The sequence below is a fragment of the Giraffa tippelskirchi genome, chromosome 13 (genome assembly GCF_054371585.1).
Source record: "Giraffa tippelskirchi isolate mGirTip1 chromosome 13, T2T-mGirTip1v1.2.pri, whole genome shotgun sequence".
NCBI lineage: Eukaryota > Metazoa > Chordata > Mammalia > Artiodactyla > Giraffidae > Giraffa > Giraffa tippelskirchi.
The window spans coordinates 21,956,781-21,976,536 of NC_137287.1; the positions used below are offsets into that span (position 1 = coordinate 21,956,781).

The 19,756-nt window shown below is 46.4% G+C and overlaps 1 protein-coding gene across 3 annotated transcripts in view; it reads right to left on the bottom strand.

Moving 5' to 3' along the window:
- Positions 1 to 1,865: 1,865 nt before the first annotated feature.
- Positions 1,866 to 19,756, bottom strand: part of EEF2K (eukaryotic elongation factor 2 kinase) — a 67,976-nt gene continuing 50,085 nt past the window's right edge. For 2 of the 3 annotated variants that reach the window (XM_081554566.1, XM_081554567.1), the window contains exons 13-18: positions 19,538 to 19,600; positions 18,087 to 18,221; positions 17,786 to 17,974; positions 11,799 to 11,923; positions 6,486 to 6,664; positions 1,866 to 5,220 (exon numbers count right to left, since the gene is read on the bottom strand). In XM_081554566.1, coding sequence (XP_081410692.1) covers positions 5,111 to 5,220; positions 6,486 to 6,664; positions 11,799 to 11,923; positions 17,786 to 17,974; positions 18,087 to 18,221; positions 19,538 to 19,600 — 801 coding nt within the window. In that variant the 3' untranslated portion in view covers positions 1,866 to 5,110. Of the gene's footprint in view, positions 5,221 to 6,485; positions 6,665 to 11,793; positions 11,924 to 17,785; positions 17,975 to 18,086; positions 18,222 to 19,537; positions 19,601 to 19,756 lie in introns of all 3 variants that reach the window. The other variant, XR_014072615.1, reaches the window with a different exon arrangement.

The following is a 19,756-nucleotide window of genomic DNA, read 5'->3' on the forward strand; positions in this document are numbered from 1 at the left end:
TAGGTGTGCTTAACCACAAAACCAAGCAGGCTTGCTTAGCAACAAAACCATGCAGCAGAAGTATGAGACATGCCCCAGAACAATGAAACAACGGGAACATGAGACCAACATCCTGCCCACGGAGCTCAGTAAGTTAATGAACCCTAGGACATGCTCTCTACACACATAAAAAACGTTTGGGGCTTCCTGGTGGTCTAGTGGTTGAGAGTGCCTGCCAATGCAGGGGACACAGGTTTGATCCCTGGTCCAGGAAGATCCCACATGCCATGGAGCAACTAAGCCCAAACACTACAACTATTGAGCCAATGGTCTAGAGCCCATGAGCCACAACCACTGAGCCCATATGCCCCAACTACTGACGCCTATGTACCTATGCTCCGCAACAAAAGAAGTCAGGACAATGAGAAGCCGGTATACCGCAAAGAAGAGTAGCCCCTGCTCATCACAACTAGAGAAAGCCTGCGTGCAGCAACAAACACCCAGCATAGTTAAAAGTAAATAAATCTTTTAAAAAGCCAATAATTTATGGAAAGGTGACATTTCAAAGTAAAGACCCTCATTGTGCTGAGACCTGAAATAATTTTTCCATAATGCCATGATAGTCCCAGCTTGACCACGTAGGGATACGAAAACTCCTCTGCCCAACCTGGAGGAGGGGCTGATGATGGAAGAATGAGGAAGAAGGTGGTCTTTTTCCCCCTCCCTGCTTTTTCCTTTGATTATAAAACTGTAGCCCACTAAGTTCTCAGGGTGGCACTCTCTTGCCTGCCTGCTTATCAACCTCACAGGCATCCTATTTTAATAAGCCACTTTCTATCACTTTGCCTCTCACTGAATTCTTTCTGTGCTGAGACACAAAGGACTGGAGCTCCTGGGAGCCCCCCCTCCCCCGCAAAGTGCCACCTAGCAGTTCAGCCTCACTCTCTACTGTGCCTGGTGTCCTAGGCTTCTGCAGGGTGATGAAGGAGCAGCTGACTGGCTACATGGGGGAGATGAGTGGGTCTAGAGGTCTGATGCTTTAAGTCTTTCAACTGAACCTACATTTTTAGCACCATTTCACTCCCACCTTCCAGAGGCTCCTGGTGACTCTTGCTCATCCTTTCAAGGGTGTCTTCAATGATGAAAACTTGGTTCGCAGATTTCTCTACAGCTGACCTAGGATCCAGCCTTCTTGGGTCTAACTCACAGTCCATCTCCTTTCCAGCATCCAGTATTTTGTTGTTGTTGATGTCTCCTCCTTTTCATCCTCATGGGCTTATGCCATTAAGAAAATTTCTTTCCTGTCATTTTAGTTGGGACTTAAGAGCAAATGGACTAAAATATGTGTGCTCAATATACCATGTAGAGTTATGCTAACGTTCAAATTTCTCAATATTCTTAAAATTTTAAAAGAAATTCTCATTGAATTTCTTAAAAAGCAATTAGCTTGAAACCAAATGATCATGCAAATAAGCAACACTTTTTCAAGTTTTAGATCACAAAACATCTTTTACACGCATTTTCTTTGAAACTGATGACAACTCTATTGGTAAAAAATTATGGTTTTCTAGGTCAGGAAAACCAAAAAAAAAAGAGAGAGGGGTACATCCTTTACATAAAGCAAATGGAAAACATATGTGCCAAATCTGGAAGGTTTTTGATAAGAATTTATTAGAAATATTAAAAATTGAGAAAACTTGCATTAAAAAAATCCAATTTTCAGCAACTTGAAAAAGTGGAAAACGGGGCAACATTGAGCCCACACTCCCCATGGGGACAACCATCTGGAGCTGAATCTGAGCTGCCTCTTTCAGATGGGACTAAGGCCTCCAATCCACTGTCTCCACTCAGCTCCTTCACTCATCTGTCACCAGAAGACACTTGAATTTGAGACCAGAAAGAAAGAAATCACTTTATTTGGAAAGGCAAAATTGAACTTAATACATACGCAAAAATAAATCTATAATACAAGCCACGTCTCTGGGTCCCACCCAGTGTCCACCTAAAATGGTCACCTCAAAGATTAGAAAAAAATGAGTAACAGGCACCATTGCAGAGAATATGCATATTTTGTCTCCTTCCCCCAGCCCCCCCACAAGCTGCACATACTTGTGTAAACATTTTGTTAATTTGTAAAACATGTCTAGTACTGCAGACAAATGTGCTGGGATGGAAGGAAAGGAAGTCATTAAAATAGCAACAACAGTAAGTTACCTGGGCTTGATTCATCAAGGCTGCATTTGATAATAAATTCCCACAGGGCCTCAGGTGAGGCAGGAATAAGGACATCCAGCTGCACTGGGGTTAGGGAATTTTTTTTCCTACTTACATCCATAAAACCTGTTTTTTTTTCTTTTTAAACCTATAGTAAAACTGAGAGACATTACACTCCAGTTCACACCAGCTTAATTTTAAATTTTACTCCCAGGATCCTCTAACTAAGAGTAGCTCTCAGATCCTGGCTCCAGCTTAGCCTCTAACCAGCAGGATATTTGGAAAGAGTCTACCTTTCAGAACCTTGGATTTTCTATCTCCGACTGAATATACTGATTATATACTTGACTCTACTAATCTCCTGGACCTTCACCTGCTTCTTGTACTTGAAGGCAGTCTCTGATGTCTTCCCAGTTGGGCTGGAATGTCCTGAGGTTTTTTTGCTTTTTGGATGCCCAGCATTTGTGGAAAAAGAAGATGCCCTAACCAACTTTAGAAGGCACAGAACTATCTTTTGAAGGTGGAGTAAGTTCTGTTGGCTCAGAAGGATTTGTGTCTTGCAGATCACTTTGCTCTCACTGGTCCTTAAAAAAGCATTTAACTAGCTGTAGTATATCCAGGCCATTCCAGTCTCCTACAGGAGAAGGGGACCACCTGCTAACAGTAAAGCCATATGGATGGGTGGAATTGCACAGGTGACCAAGCCATTCCAGACAGGCTGGAGGAACCAGAGCCACAAACACTCCATTTTTTATGAATATACTGAGTGCTTACTCGGTGCCAAGGCACTGTATTTTGAAGCACTAGAGATTGAAGAAGAATTGAGGTAACGCTCAGCTTCAGGGTTTAATACAGTAACTCTTAGTCAGAATTAGAGCAGGGGCTGGCAAACTATAGCCCAGGCAGGCTGTTTTTGTCAATAAAGTTTTATTGGAACACCGACTGCACTCATTCATTTAGGTATCATTCACCAATGTTTCTGCACTACAACGGCAAGGCTGAGTAGTTGCAACAGAGACCATAAGGCCCACAAAGCTTAAAATATTTACAGCTGAGTAGTTGCAACAGAGACCATAAGGCCCACAAAGCTTAAAATATTTACAATCTGGCCCTTTAGAAAAAAGTTGCCAATCCCTGTGTTACAGAAAAGCACTGACATGTAACCAAGAAATGAGACAGGTGGTCAGGGAACATAAATGATTTGCATAATAAAATCTCAGAGAGTGAGGAGATTGGTTGAACTAACAACAGCAACAACAAACAACAAAACCGTAAGTTATAAGAGGCTTGATAACTTTGAAGAGAAAAGTCAAAATAAAGTTGCTGGTAGCTTACATTTAACAAATGCAAATTAACTATATGCATTGGTTTAAAACACCCAAACAACTTAAGGCAAGCCAACTACTTGATCTGTGCAAACGGCAAAAGGGTAATTAGTTCCAGCTTTTGGAGGAAACTGGTTATGGTGAGTCCAAATATAAAAACAGGGGTACCCGTCATTTATAGGTGATCCAAAGGATTTTTCAAGGGTAATTTTGACTCTGGTTGATTTTTCCTTTAGGGCACACTCTTAACTTTGGAACTGAATACATGCAGAGGGTCATGACTCCACAGTACTTAACACTAACATGCTGAAGGACCTGTCTTAATGAACTGGTTTGTATGTTATGCTCTGGTTTTTTTTATGTTTTGATTTTTAAACAAAGAGATGTTGCTTTAGCACTTGGGGTTGATCAAAGCAGTCTGTTTTCTTTGCTATTTGAAACATCAGTTGAAATCACACTGATGTTAAAGCTGAAATCCTTCTAAAGAGAACACTCATTAAATACAGATAGCCATAGCCTGGCCCTGGGGAAACCATTGGAATTAATGAATGTTTATAGTTCTTGCCCTATCATTCTCCAACAGCGTAAACAAATCTCAAGGGACTGCTGCTGAACGTATCAGACTGCAAATGACAAGAAAATCAGCCAAGCTTCAAGCAGAAAACGCCGAGAATGGGGGTTGGGAGCAGATTCTTCGTAAGAACGTCAGATGCTAAAAAAATACGGAGGAATACTGTACAAGGGGTACTTCAGTCATATTGTGGATGCTGCCACTGAGATGCAGAGTACATGTCTGCTTGGAGGAAAGGCTTCAACCTTCCAAGCCACAGCCCTTTGAGGTGCACCCACTTCCACACGAGCTGAGGCAGGAATTAGAGGTAGTAAAAGTGTGCATATAGAAATCAAACCTGTTTTGTAAAGCCCACCGTGGAAAACATGCTTCAGAATGTAATTTGGCTGTATTCCACAAAATCAGTTGCATTTCAGGAAGGAAATTAAAAGATAAGAAAACAGTGTGTGGGCCCTCCCCCATGGCAGAAGGCAGCCTGGGAGATGTACAATCTCACACACACCATAAAATGCCACACACATTCTTCCAAATGCTCTGAGAAAGATGGCTTTGCTCAAAGACAGACATGACAATACACACCTCATGGGAAGTTAACATGCCCCTCCGCTGTTCCCCACCTCATCCTGACTCAGGAAACTCAGGCTCTGTGGGCCTGAGATTTCAGCCCAGCCTGAGAAGGCTGACGAGCAAAGCCTTAATATTTTCCATCCAGGGCAGAAAAGATACATTTTCTTACATCTCATGACAAACAACAACAACAAAACACAGAAAAAGAACCTCATTAAGATATGTTGGTTCATTAGGCTGCTTTTTCAATCCCCAGCACCCTAGGGGACAGCTGCAGTGTCTCCACTGGTAGCAAAGACATTTTCAAGAGTTAAAAAATAACATACAAAAGTTGATTTACTAAAAACATCTGCCCCCTCCAGCCCCCAAACAACCCTAAATAAGAAGTCTTTTTCTTCCCCCCTCTCCTCGCCCTGTAATTTGGGGCTGGCTGGCAGTGGTTTTTTCCAGCAAGTTATTCCTCCATCTGGGCCCAGGCCTCCTCCGCTTTCTCATAGTACTGGTTGGCCAGCCGGCCCTTCATGGCTTCCATTGCTGCCTCGGCTGCCTGGGTGTATAAGTCCCCTGAAAGAAAGCAAAGTAGGGCACAAAGAGGTGAAGAGCCTGTTGTTTTTGCTGCTCAGTATTCTCAACCCCTCTCCAGGAAGATCACACTGAGGTTATGCCTTCTGGCCTATCCCTCCACATGACCTGGGTGGGGCTCTGAGTGTACACGTGATCCAAGCCGGGTCAGTCAAAGAACCTTCCCTGTTCTTCACCAGGCCACAGGGATTGGTCGGAACTTAGGCACAGCCACCCAGAGTAAGCCATCCCAGTAAGCATGGTGATTGGTTTAAGGCTTGTGGGTGATTCCAAGGGACCTGTTTATGACTCATGAGTCATTGAGAATCAGGCTGAGGACGTCTATTGGACAAATTGGGGCTATATGAAAGTGGAAGGGATAAAGTATCTAGACAGGTTTGGCCACCAAATGAATTTGTGGAGAACATATAAAAACACTTAGTTTTCAGTGCTTTTGGATTTAGAAGTTTCAAATAAAAGATTTTAGAATTACAGTATTAGTTGCTTGATTTTGTTATACTACCTTAAAAAAACACTTTTAAACTTAGCCTCATCCTGTATCTGCGAAACCAGGAGTTCAGTATGTCTAACATGTTATTTAATATATATAATATGCATTACTGATGAATGAATAAACAAAATGTAGTACCTATAAAATGGAATATTATTCAGCAATAATAAGGAATGAAGTACTGACACAGGCTACAACATGAATGAACCTTGAAAGAAGGAAGACACAAAAGGTCACATACTGTGATCCCATTTATATGAAATGAACAGAACAGGTAAATCTATAAAGATGGAAAGTAGGTTAGTGGTCGCCAGGGACGGCAGGAAGGGGAAATAGGGAGTCACTGCTAATAGGTACCAGGTTTCTTTCTGGCAGGATGGAAATGTTCTGGAATTAGGTAGTGGTGATGATGGCATAACACTGTGAACATACTAAAAACCACAGAACTGTACACTTTAAAATGGTGAATTTTATGAAAATGTCAGCTCAATTTTTGAATTGCAAACAAACCTCCCAATTTTCTAACACGTGACTATTAAAAAGGTTCATCTGCATACCAACTTCATAAAGCCCCTTTCTAAGCATCATATGGGTATCCAGCCTGGCAAAATACAGGACCAGTATGAATCTTTCTCCCAACCACAACTGCAAAAAGAGACTCAGTCTTGCATCTTGTTGTGATTCCCAGTGAGACAGGAATTATGTCTCTTACTATCCAGCCCTGTACCACCCCAGGGGCACATCTGCCAAGCCCTACCTGATCTCTGTGGGTCCTTCTTCAGCCCGCAGCCACCTGTGAACAGCATCTCCGCCTCCCTGGCCAGCAGCATGTACGGGGGTTCATCTTGCATCCCATCATACTCCCCACCCTCATCACAGTCAGTTGTCTCCAGCGCAGTGTTGTACCAGTAGAGAGCCTCTGGCCAGCTCTGGGACCTTGCCAGGAGATACAGAGGAAAAGAGGAAGTTACCATGGCAATAGGGCAGGAAGAAGGAGATCCATCAGCAGGAGGGGCAAGTCAGGGACCCCAGTGGGGCCACCACTTATGCTTCAGGACCCATAGTATCCAATGCCACCACATCTAAGGGCTGTCATTCACACTGTAGATCTATATATTTATTACAATAGTGGTCAAGTAGTTTTCCTTAACAAAACTGGTATAGTACAATAACTTTCCAACAGATGGAAGTCAAGCATCTTGAGGAAGGGGAACGTTTTTCTAGTCTGCATAAAATCACCCTACAGGAATTCCCTGGCAGTCCCAGTTAGGACTTGGCGTTTTCACTGCCATGGCCTGGGTTCAGTCCCTGGTTGGGGAACTAAGATCCCACAAGCTGCACAGAGTGGCCAGAAAAACCGAAAAACACACACACACAAAAACTATCCTATGGGTTTGCATTAGCAGTGGCTGGTGTCCCAGCCAATTTGCCCTATGACTCCTGCAGGAGAGGAGGTGGGTGGGGTACCCTTCACCAAGGCCCCCAGAACCTTCTGACAGCAGTCATCCAGCCCTTTCTTTCTCTGCCTCTGCTGGCCAGCTCTGGCTTTCCTCCAGAAAATGGAGGGCTTACCCCAGAATACCTGACGTCCCCCTTCTGATTCTGCACTGCACCCTCAATTCCTTCTCCTACGGCAGCACAACGGCCAAACCCCCATGGGCAGACACAAGTTCCAACCAAATCTGAGCAAAACAAAATAAAGAGTAAACAGGGCAGTGGGCTCTTTTCCTTGGGGTGTACCAATGCATATTACGAAACATGTGAGTAACTAGAGTACATCAGGAAAGAGCAAAGAGAGACGCAGATAAGAAGGTCTATGTGCCTCATGAAATATTCCTGGAGCAACAGCTATATATATATATATATATATATATACACACACACACACACACACACATATATAGGGACCTGGCTTCACCCTCTAGTCTTAGCTCCTGTCAGCCATGCCAGACTTGCTGGGTCACTTTCTCCTCCTTGACCGTGCCAGCTCCTGTCCACCCTTTGGCTTTTGCACCTGCTGCTCCCTTTGCTTAGAACATCTTTCCTTTAACTCTTCCCATACCTGGCTCCTCATCTCTCCAACCTCAGCTCAGTTTTTTCAGAGACACCGGCCCCAAACACTATTTCTTACCATTGCCTCAATCGGTAATTCTCCTGTTTATTTGTTCACTTGTTTATTATGGTTTCCCCAGCTAGAATGGAAGCTCTAGGAAGGCAGGGACTGTGTCTGTTTTATTCACAGCTGCATTCCCAGGGCCTGGCAGACAGCACAGCCTCTATAAATGTCTGCTAAAGTGGCTGGCTGGGATGGTGTCAGGAGATAACCTTGATTCCATTTTATTTTATAAAGAAAGGAAGTTATTTGAAAATTATTTGTGGCACATCCAGAAGACTGGGGTTTGAACAGTGGATTGGAAACCACTAAACTAGTTGAATTAGTTGAAACCACTAAACTAGTGGAAAATTCTGAAAGAGATGGGAATACCAGACCATCTGACCTGTCTCTTGAGAAACCTGTATGCAGGTCAGGAAGCAACAGTTAGAACTGGACATGGAACAACAGACTGGTTCCAAACAGGAAAAGGAGTCCGTCAAGGCTGTATATTGTCACCCTGCTTATTTAACTTATATGCAGAGTACATCATGAGAAATGCTGGGCTGGAAGAAACACAAGCTGGAGTCAAGATTGCCGGGAGAAATATCAATAACCTCAGATATGCGGATGACACCACCCTTATGGCAGAGAGTGAAGAGGAACTAAAGAGCCTCTTGATGAAGGTGAAAGAGGAGAGTGAAAAAGTTGGCTTAAAGCTCAACGTTCAGAAAACTAAGATCATGGCATCTGGTCCCATCACTTCATGGGAAATAGATGGGGAAACAGTGGAAACAGTGTCAGACTTTATTTTTTGGGGGCTCCAGAATCACTGCTGATGGTGACTGCAGCCATGAAATTAAAAGACGCTTACTCCTTGGAAGGAAGGTTATGGCCAACCTAGATAGCATATTTAAAAGCAGAGACATTACTTTGCCAACAAAAGTCCATCTAGTCAAGGCTATGGTTTTTCCAGTGGTCATGTATGGATGTGAGAGTTGGACGGTGAAGAAAGCTGAGCGCCACAGAATTGATGCTTTTGAACTGTGGTGTTGGAGAAGACTCTTGAGAGTCCCTTGGACTGCAAGGAGATCCAATCAATCCATCCTAAAAGAGATCAATCCTGGGTGTTCATTGGAAGGTCTGATGTTGAAGCTGAAACTCCAATACTTTGGCCACCTCATGCGAAGAGTTGACTCATTGGAAAAAACCATAATGCTGAGTAGGATTGGGGGCGGGAGGAGAAGGGGACGACAGAGGATGAGATGGTTGCATGGCATCACCGACTCGATGGACATGGGTTTGGGTGGACTCCAGGAGTTGGTGATGGACAGAGAGGCCTGGCGTGCTGCAATTCATGGGGTCGCAAAGAGTCGGACACGACTGAGTGACTGAACTAAACTGAAACTAGTTGATCTCCCTTCTTTCAGCTTTGACCCTCTTTGGTCTTGAAAGACAAGGCAGAACTGCTGTCAACACATTAAATGTAAAAGAAGGGAAAGGGCCTACTCTCTCCACACCCACCCCACCCAACTCTGCACCCAGTGGTTAGTGGGTCCACCAGCAGTAGCAGCCTGCCTTGAAATTTCCAATGACTTTCCCTTCTCCTATGAGATGGTAACTTCTGAGGGGGTCAAAACCCCTTAAATGTAAATAGATGACTCTCATTAATGCTCCCTGAATGGAAGAGGCTGGGGCTGCTGGGAACGAGAAAGAAGAGTAAGAGAAAGACTTTGGAAGACATTATGGAAGAAAACCTTGATCGATTTAACTACACAGATATTAAAAACCAGCATGTCCCCAGACCCAACAGACAATGGGCACTGTGTGGCACATGTTCTCCCTGTTGCCCCAAATCTATGGTAGCCATCTCTGAAAAAAGGTTTAAGCCAACTCATATACCAAAGAGCTAATAAGCCTTAAAAAAATCAAAATTTTTACAGGGAATTCCCTGATGGTTCAATGGGTAGGACTCTGCTTCCACTGCAAAGGGCATGGGTTTGATCCCTGATTGGGGAACTAAGATATCACATTCCACAAGGCCAAAATATATATATGTGCTGTGCCTAGTCCTCAGTTGTGTCCGACTCTTTGTGACCCCATGGACTATAGCTCTTCAGGCTCCTCTTGCCCTGGGGATTCTCCAGGCAAGAATACTGGACTGGGTTGCCCTGCCCTCCTCCAGGGGATCTTCCCAACCCAAGGATCAAACCCACATCTCCTGCATTGCCAGGCAGATTCTTTACCATATGAGCCACGAGGAAAGCCCATGAATACTGGGAGTGGGTAGCCCATCCCTTCTCCAGAGGATATTCCCGACCCAGGGATCAAACCCAGGTCTCTTGCATTGCATGCAGATTCTTTACCATTTGAGCTACAGGGAAGTCCCAATGGGCATCATAGATGTTGGCATTTGATTTCAGACAAAATCAGGTCATGTTTGTTTTGTTCACCTCCCCTCCATGCCATTGATTCTGAGCCCCTTAAGAAGCAGGCTGATGTACAGTCCACTGGAGAAGAGATGAGAAGACCTAAGTTTTGGCCCTGCTACTTACTGGCTACTTAACTGTGGACAAGCCCCTTCACCTCTTAGAACCACACATCCATAAAATAAGCCCCTAAACGCCTGCCCGGTCTGTGTCAAAGAGATGTGTTGATTCCTTCTTTCAAACAACTACTGAGCCAGGCCCTGTGCTAAGCACTGGCACTGAAGAGATGCAGGAAACCCAATTCTAGTTCTCAGTGAAATAAAATCACAGGTATGAAAGCGCACCCAAATATAAGGGAGTATTGCTGTTACACAGCAGGTAGCTGACAAATGTTTGCATATGTAATTCAGACATTTTAGACCCTGCAAGCTTAACATGACAGAGCCACAGCCCTGACTCTGCTTCTAAACTCAGTGAGAGGAAGATGCAAACATGACCCACATAGGAGGGAAGTGCCAAGCTGCCCCAATCCTGGAGGTTTAGACACTGTCCCTTCCAGAAAGCCACAGGCACCTGAGAACAAAGGGGGAAGCTGAGATCCATTGGGAGCCAGTGAGCAGTGGGTCCCACTGAGAGTTGAATTCCCTCAACCGTCCTCTGCTCCTGGACTTCTGGGACCTCCCACCAGCCAAGCCAAAGACCGGAGATGAAGCTGCCATTCTCTTCTCTTGCCACCAGAGAATCCAATCCTGGCATTTCTGCCAGAAGGCATAAGGGAAAAGCTGTTAACACCTGTAGGGTTGTAGCTGTCAGGAGTCTCAAAAGAGTGGAAAAAAAAGTGAAAAGTTGCTCAGTCTTGTCTGACTCTTTGCAACCCCATGGACTGCAGTCTGCCAGGCTTCTCTGTCCATGGAATTCTCCACACAAGGATACTAAAGTGGGTAGCCACTCCCTTCTCCAGGGGATTTTCCTGACACAGGGACCGAACCTGAGTCTCCTGCATTGCAGGCAGATTCTTTACCACTTGAGCCACCAGGGAAGCCCAAACCACTCTGGAAAACTCACACCAGGACTGAACTCCCCTGGAGCTCATTTCCTTCCCTCCACTCCCTCTTAGAAGTGGAAACAGTAAAAACAAAAATAGGAAGAGTCAATTAAAATCACCCCTAATCCTATCATCTAGAGACAACTGGCTCTGGACCTGATGCTACATATCCCTTCAGACTCTTTCTCAGACAAATCTTTACATAAAATGGCTAAGATGCCATTTATCTCTCATTTTATGTGCCAGTGAAGTTACAGGCATCATCTCATTTAACCCTCACACAACCACACACAACCGCCTTAGGGTGCAGGTTCTGTCGGTATTCTGATTTTACACGATGAAGAAATTGAGGTCCGGGAGGTAAACCTACGGTAAACCCACGGTCACAGGGCTGGTACTCAGGGGAGGCACACCTGGAACCCAGGTCTGTTCTGATTTCAGAGGGGAGGCTCCCACCTGCACCCCAGGTTCCCACCAGCTCCACCTGAGCCATGGCCACAGTACCTGTCAGGGCTGAGGTTCTGGCCAGTGTCAAAGGCTCGTGCCACCAGAATCATGGACTGTCTGTCACCAGCTTCAGCTGCCTTCAGTAAGTAATCAAATCCTTTGGTTTTGTTCTCTTCTGTCTCCTGTTAATATAAACGAAAGAGGGGGAGAGAAAAAAATGAGCATTATATGTGAGGGGCTGCCAGAATCTCATACGTCAATCTTTTCCCTGTTTCTTGAATTGAGAGCTTCAGGTTGGGGCTGCTGTAGAACTGCACATTGTCAGAAAGAGAACAGGGCTTACCCTGCTGCAAAGAGCTCCCTGGGGGTTCCCGTCGGGCAGGGAGAAATGGAAGCTTAGTTCACTCCCACCTCTCTCTGATGTGATTCTGCCAGAGACCACATCATCTATCCACCTCCAACAGGGGCTCCTGGCTTCCAATTCTTTTAAATTTTTTAGCAACTTTATTGAGATATAATTCATATAACTCATTCATTTAAACTGTACACCTCAGTAGTTTTTAGTATACTTACAGATTGTGCAACCATCACCATAATCAATTTCAGAATATTTTCATTAAGTCAAAAAGAAATCAAAACACCATACCCTTTAACTATTACCTCCCAATTGCTCCCCATCCACCCCCACCCAGCCCTGGACAACCACTAATCTACATTCTGTTTCTAGAGATTTCCCTATTCTGGGCATTTATATAAATGCAATCATATAACAAGTAGTCTTTTGTGTCTGGCTTTTTCCACTTGGCATAAGGTTTTCAAAGTTCATTTCATACAGGTTCTATCAGTGTTTCATTCTTACTTATGGCCAAAAAACCGTTCCATTGTATGAATATATCACAATTTGTTTATCTGTTCATAAGTCATCAGGTGATGGACATTTGGGTTGTTTTCATTTTATAGCTATTCTCTATGAACACCTGTGTACAAACTTTTGTGTGGATGTATGTATCTATTTTGGGGGGTTATATACCCAGGAGTGGGCTTCCTGGTGGCTCAGTTGGTAAAGAATCTGCCTGCAATGTGGGAGACCTGGGTTCAATCCCTGGGTTGTGAAGATCCCCTGGAGGAAGGTATGGCAATCCACTCCAGTATTCTTGCCTGGAGAATCTCCGTGGACAGAGGAGCCTGACGGGGTACAGTCCATGGGGTCGCAAAGAGTAGAACATGACTGAGCAACTAAGCACACATACCAAGGAGTGGGGAAGCCCAGGTGGCACAGAAGGAAAGAATCTGCCTGCCATGTAGGAGGCACAAGAGATGCAGGTTTGATTCCTAGATCGGGAAGATCCCCCGGGGTAGGAAATGGCAGCTGACTCCAGTATTCTTGCCTAGAAAATTCCATGAACAGAGAAGCCTGGCAGGCTACAGACCAGGGGGTTGCAAAGAGTTGGACACAACTGAGCGAGTGAGCATGCACACACAAACCTAGGATTAGAACTTCTGGGCCACATATAACTCTGTGTTTAGCCTTTTGAGGAGCTGACGGTTTCCCACAGTGGCTACACCAGTGTATATTCCCGTCTGCTTTTATTCTTCTTCTCCAAGATCTATCCAGAGAAAGATTTTAAACCTAAGTCAGGTCATATTACTCCATCAAAGCTGCTCTACGACTTCTTATCTTACTTGGAGACAAATACAAAGCTCTCATATCAGTCTATGAGCCCCTTCTCAATCTTCAGGCTTCAAGAAGTGTGGCAGGGACTACCAGTTGTCCCCCACATCCATTACCTCCTGCCATCTTTTTGCTGGCACATGGCTGACCAGCTAAAAACTACATTTCCCAGCCTCCCTTGCACCTGGAACCTGTCTCTTAATAACAAGAGGCCTATCCATAGGGACTTCCCGGACAGTCTGGTGGTTAAGACTCTGTGCTTTCACTGCAGAGGGCACAGGTTCAGTCAGGGAATCAGTCAGTTGAGTCGCTCAGTCGGGTCCCCATGGACTTTAGCACGTCAGGCTTTCCTGTCCATCACCAACTCCCGGAGCTTGCTCAAACTCATGTCCATAGAGTCAGTGATGCCAGGATGTTCAGTCAGGGAACTAACATCCAAGAAAGGAGGCCTATCCAGTTACTCATTCCCTGTCATATTATCCCATCTCGCACCTAAGAACAATGCTTGGCACAGGAACTCTCAATAAAGGTCAGTTATTTTCACTTCTGTTGGAAATATTTTCATTTGTTAATTATTACCTGTATTTACATTCCTTTCCATATGAAAGGTTTGCAGTTGTCAATAAGAACCTAGGACACTGCCCAAAGTGTACGAGCGCTCAAAAATATGTACTGGATGAGTGGGCTTTCCAGGTGGTGCTAGTGGTCAAGAACGCTCCTGCCACCACAGGTAGACATAAGAGTCGTGAGTTCGATCCCTGGCTCAGGAAGATCCCCTGGAGGAGGGAATGGTAACCCACTCCAGTATTTTTGCCTGGAGAATCCTATGGACAGAGGAGCCTGACAGGCTATAGTACATAAAGTCACACAGAGATGGACATGACTGAAGCAACTTAGTACACAGCACGGATGAGTGAATGTCTTAGCAAGATAATACAAAAAGGTCCAAACAATGGGGGCTGTGGGGAAAGTGGGAGATGGGCTAGTAGCTTTTCAGGGTACTTGCCCATGTTTTCTTTTTGCTGCCAGAGCCAGTCCTAGAGAGAAAGGCCTTTGAGACACCTTCAGATGAGAAAACTGAAACAGCTTCTATATCCCTTTACAAAGGGGCTTGGGTGCAATGGTGTAAATAGCCTGAGATCATAAGGAGAGTTACCAGGGAGTCTCAGAGAGAAGGGTCCCCAGTCCTGGCCCCTCACCACTCATTCTGGGCCTTGGTATTCCTTTATTCAGGCCTCAGACACTTCTAAGTGTCCTCTCTGCACCAGATGCTGGGAGAACAGGCTGAATGTGGCGGGAATACTGGAGCTGGCTCTACAAGCTCGTGAAAAATGATGTGAAAGCAAACCAGTCATAAAACACAGACTTTACTAAAAATTAAATTATGTTAACTTACAGTTACATGAAAGGTAACAAACACCCAAAGCTCATCAGTTCCTAATTATTTCACTCTGCTTTAGTGTTATCTATGCTCTTGAGGTTATTAATATCCATTGCAGAGCTTCTCAACCTCAGCACTAATGACATTTTAGACGGGATAATTCTGTTGTGTGAGGACTGGCCTGTGTGCTGTAGATATTTGACAGCATCCCTGGCCTCTGTCCACTAGAAGCCAGCTGAACTCCCAGAGCTGTGACAATCAAAGGTATCTCCTGATACTGCTAAGCATCCCATGGAGAAGGAGGAAGCAAAAATGCCTGATTGAGAGCCACTGGCCTATGGAATCTGCATAGCGGAAATGCTATATAACGGTGCGCTGATATGCGTTCCCTCCAACTCTTTGCTCAGTGATATCATGTTTGTACCTGGACATTGGCCACAGTGGGAGCATTTACACCAAGAGATGGCAAAAATATTAATAGTGCAGACTCATTTAAAATGAATCAGTGCTTCATGAAGCAGTGCTTCATGCTGTGTCTGTAGCCATTACATTGTGATGAATGCAAGAAACTGGAGTCTCTTCAGTATTTAAAACTATCATCTGATTCAGCAAAGGAGTCTTGCTCATGTCAGCAGCGAATAAATGAAGCTCCAACTCTGACAAAGAGCTTTCTTATTTCACTTCCATTTTACTCACTAAAGTAAAAGTGAAAGTATCAACCAGTATCCATGTCAGAACTTTACTCCTTCATCAGCCACAACCAGAGGGAGGCTACAGATATGAGCACCCCAAAAATTAGTGAAAAAATTCTGTGAGGATAAACTGACCATATGGAATTCACAATAGAATACTTTTATTATTGTTTATAAATTATATGTGCCACTTTATCACTAAACATCTAATAAGATTACATACATATATGAACAAACATTCCCTCCCCACCTGCAAGAACCAGTCATTAAGCATTTGCCAGCATACCACTGGCTAAACGAGATATATTCAATTCAGCCCTCAGGGAGCATGGAGACTAGAGAAGGAGGGACAATTCATCCACCTGTCAAAGCCCCCTCCCCCCAACCAAACTTGCTCTTTCACCATCTAAAACAGGAAATAAAAATGGGTGTAGGGGCTTCCCTGGTGGTCCAATGGTTAAGAATCTACCCTGCAATGCAAGGGACACCCGTTCGATCTCTGGTCAAGAAGATTCCACATGCCGCAGAGCAACTAAGCCTGCAACCCACAACTACTGAGCCCATGTGCTGTAACTACTGAAGCCCGCACGCCCTAGACCCTGTGCTCCACAACAAGAGAAGCTACCACAAGGAGAAGCCTGCACACCACAAAGAAAAGTAGCCCCTGCTCACTGCAGGTAGAGAAAGCCCGCGTGCATCAATGAAGACCCACCACGGGCAATAAATAAATAAATAAATAAATCTTTAAAAAAGGCTTTGCGTTATCCCTGTGCATGCATGCTCAGTTGCTTAGTCGTGGCCAGCTCTTTGCAACTCTCCGGACTGTAGCATGCAGGGTCTTTCCAAATAGACAGATTTAATTAGTTAAGATGAGGTCATACTGGACTAGGGTGGGCCCTCAACTCCACAGGACTGTTGTCTTCATAAAAAAGAGACCCAGAGACACAGACACACAGGGAGAAGGCCATGTGAAGATGGAAACAGACTGGAGTGATGCGCCCACAGACCAAGGAACACCCCATATTGCCTCTACCCACCAGAAGCTAGAAAATCATGGGTATGTCGACACCTAATTTTGGACTTTGGCATCTAGAACTGCCAGAGAATGAATTTCTGTTGTTTTAGGCCACTCAGTCTGTGGTTATCCCTTATGGCAGTCCTAGGAAATGAATACTCTCTTGGAATTACATGTGAGAATGAGAAGATGGAGGAAAAGGTAGGAGGGGGACTTTTCACTGTAAATCTTTTTATATTGAAAAAAACTTTTTAGCCACAGGGCTGTCAAGTGTCTTCCCATACCCTCTTCCCGTCTGAGACCCACGACCCTCTGGGCCATGGCCAGGCCCACAGAGGAGGCCTGGTACCCTGTGCCCATGACAAGCCCAGCCTCGTCCAGCCACAAGCCTGGCCTCCATGACAGGGAGGACGAGGATAGCTGGGAGCACACGCACGACAAGGGCCTCTCACCTTCTTCAAGTACAGAGTCACACTCCCTAGGCCTGGTCAGGTCCTGTCCGTTGTGCCCACGGAGCAGGGGGGCCAAGAGGGAGCAGACACCCTCACGGATTCCTTTCACACCCGTCCTGTCTGGGCCCCCTCTCTGGCCTCATCTCCTGCACCTCCTCCTCACACCCCATGCTCCAGCTACACTGATGGCCTCCTGTCCTCCAAACCCCACCCTGCCTGTCTCCCCAGGACCCAGACTCATGCTGTTCCCTCTGCCCACACTGCTCCTCCCACCCTGTGCCTGGCTGACTCCACTGGGTCTTCAGGTCTACCTTAGGGATCACTTCTTTCATTCATTCCACAAATGAATGCTGAATAGGGAGTCTGTGCTAGGTCTGTTCTAGCCACTAGGGAATGACAATCAGGAAACCCCAGTTAAGGTCCCTTCTCATTTGTTTGCAGCAGCATCTTCTGCTTCTCCCATCGCACCATGTTGTAATTGCCTGGGAACATGACTGTCATCTTTACTCAGTCCCCAAGACCAGAGACCAATTCTATCGGTGAAAGCTAACTTGGAAGTGCCCAGCCCCAAAGTGATGCTCAGGAAATTTCCCAGGCATAAACCCAGGGAGGGAAGGGTGATGGGTTGACTGAGCTCCTCTGTCCATGGGATTCTCCAGGCAACAATATTGGAGTCGGTTGCCATTTCCTTCTCCAGTGGATCTTCCCGACCTAGGGATCGAACCTGGATCTCCTGCACTGCAGGCAGATTCTTTACCATCTGAGCCACTAGGGAAGCTCACAAACCCAGAGGAGGAAGGGTGATGGGTTGACTGAGCCGCCACCCTCTCACCTTCAGAGAGACATCTGCCAGGATGTGGTGGGGCAGCTGCGAGTACATGAGTCCCAGGCCCACGATGGCCTCCAGCTCGCCCAGGTCGGCCGCGTGCTCCAGGTGGAAGACGGCCGACTCCCGGTCCCACTCCTCGTCCTTCTCGCAGAAGCGGCCGGCCTCGTGGTAGCGCACCATGGCCAGATGGACCTGCCGCACAGAGGGCGGGTGGGCCTGGCTGCCTGCAGGTCACGGCCACAGCCCAGGGCCCCCCACCCAGCCGGGGAAGCTCCAGGTTAGTGCGGAGAGGGCATCACCATACCTTCCCCAAAATAGACTTCCCGATTTTCTTCTCGAGGTCCAGAGCGTTGAGCCTCTGCACTTCCAGGGCCACGGCCGAAGGTCTCGGCAGGTGGAGGCGGGAGGAGTTGAAGAGATTCCACTTCTCCACACAGACCTGGGGAGGACCGGGCACTTACAGGCCAGAGAAGTGAGGGGCTGGGGATGGATGCACCCTCCCAGCTATGAAAGCCGGCCTGGCAAGTTAGGGGGCATGGACCCATGTGGTGTCAAGTTTTCTTGGACAAATGGGGCCTATTTCCAGTCTCTCAAATGACACCAGCTCATGGGCACTGAGGCAAAGCTGAAGCAATAGGACACAGAGGCTAGCACCGTGCACTGAGCAGTTCGGAGAGGGGTCCCCTCACTTAACCATTTAAGTTGGTCGGGGTGGTTCAACCCTGAGCTGCTCCCCACACAAGGCTCCAGAAGAGCTTGACTTCAGAGCCGGCAGCAAATCCACTATGCTTTCTCTGCACATCTCCAGGGTGCTTCTGCTGTTCGGCTTAGAAAACACCATGTCTCCCAGCTAAAGACACCTTTGTCCCAGGTTCTCACAGGACAGAGCCAGGCTGCCTGCTGTGTGCGTACATGCACGTGCTAAATATCCTACAGTGCACAGGGCAGCCCCCACAACAAAGAATGACACAGCCCAGAGTATCACTGGTGCTGTGGTCAAACACCACATTGCGGCCTTGACCTGATTGACAGATACCCCGTGGTAAGTAAATATTGCACATATTGCATGGTAAGTAAATGCCACATGATAAATAATCTGTGTTCTGGAAGTAGCAAGAGTCAAGCCTGCCCTGGTTATCAGGGAAGGCTCCTGGGGGAGGTGCCACGGGGGTCCAGCTTGGGAGAGCAGACAGGCTTTGAGGAGATATGACCGTGGAGGAGGAAGGACCTAGCGGGCGGGAGAGACTTGCCTTAGCAAAGGCTGGAGGGCCAGAGGTTCAAAGTGTGGCTCAGAGTCAACTAAGAGGGTTCCCGAAGCTGGTCTTTCCCACATGTACCCGATGATAATCATCTGAGATGCTTCTTAGAACTATCAGCCAGGTAACTTGGGGAGAGTCGCTTAAGACCCTCATTTTCTTGTATGTCAAAAGGGGATGAATCGGGTTAGCCTGTCTCACTGGGTGGCTGCAAGAAGTGTTCATAAATTATGCTACACTGGAAGGAGCTGAGGGGCGTGGCCTCCAGGACAGGCCAACCTAATCTCCTTTACTCCTCCCTGCTGATCCCTCAGCACCCCACCCAGGCAGGAGCTTGAAAAGTATTTGCCAAAGGGATTGGCTCCTTTGCAAAATCTTCTTTTAGGAGATGTATGAATTGCCCGGGCAGGCAGAAATGATGTGACATGAAGGGGGAGAAACAGAAAGAGAGCCCGGAAAAGACAAGCGGCCATGACGAGGAATCCTGGGTGCACGTTACCCGTCCGGAGCTGCCCAGGCTGTCTTCATCCGACTCGTACCGCCGGTTACCGTTTGAGTGGCCCTGATGGAGGCAGAGATTAGAGTGATCCAAAGAGCAGCCCTTCCTTCCAAGAGCTGCCTCCTGGGGAACTGGCCCAGCCCTCCCAGGGGACCCCCCTCAGGGAACTGGCTCGGCCCTCCCAGGAAGCGGGCACATTTGCCAAGCAGAGAGGATGCT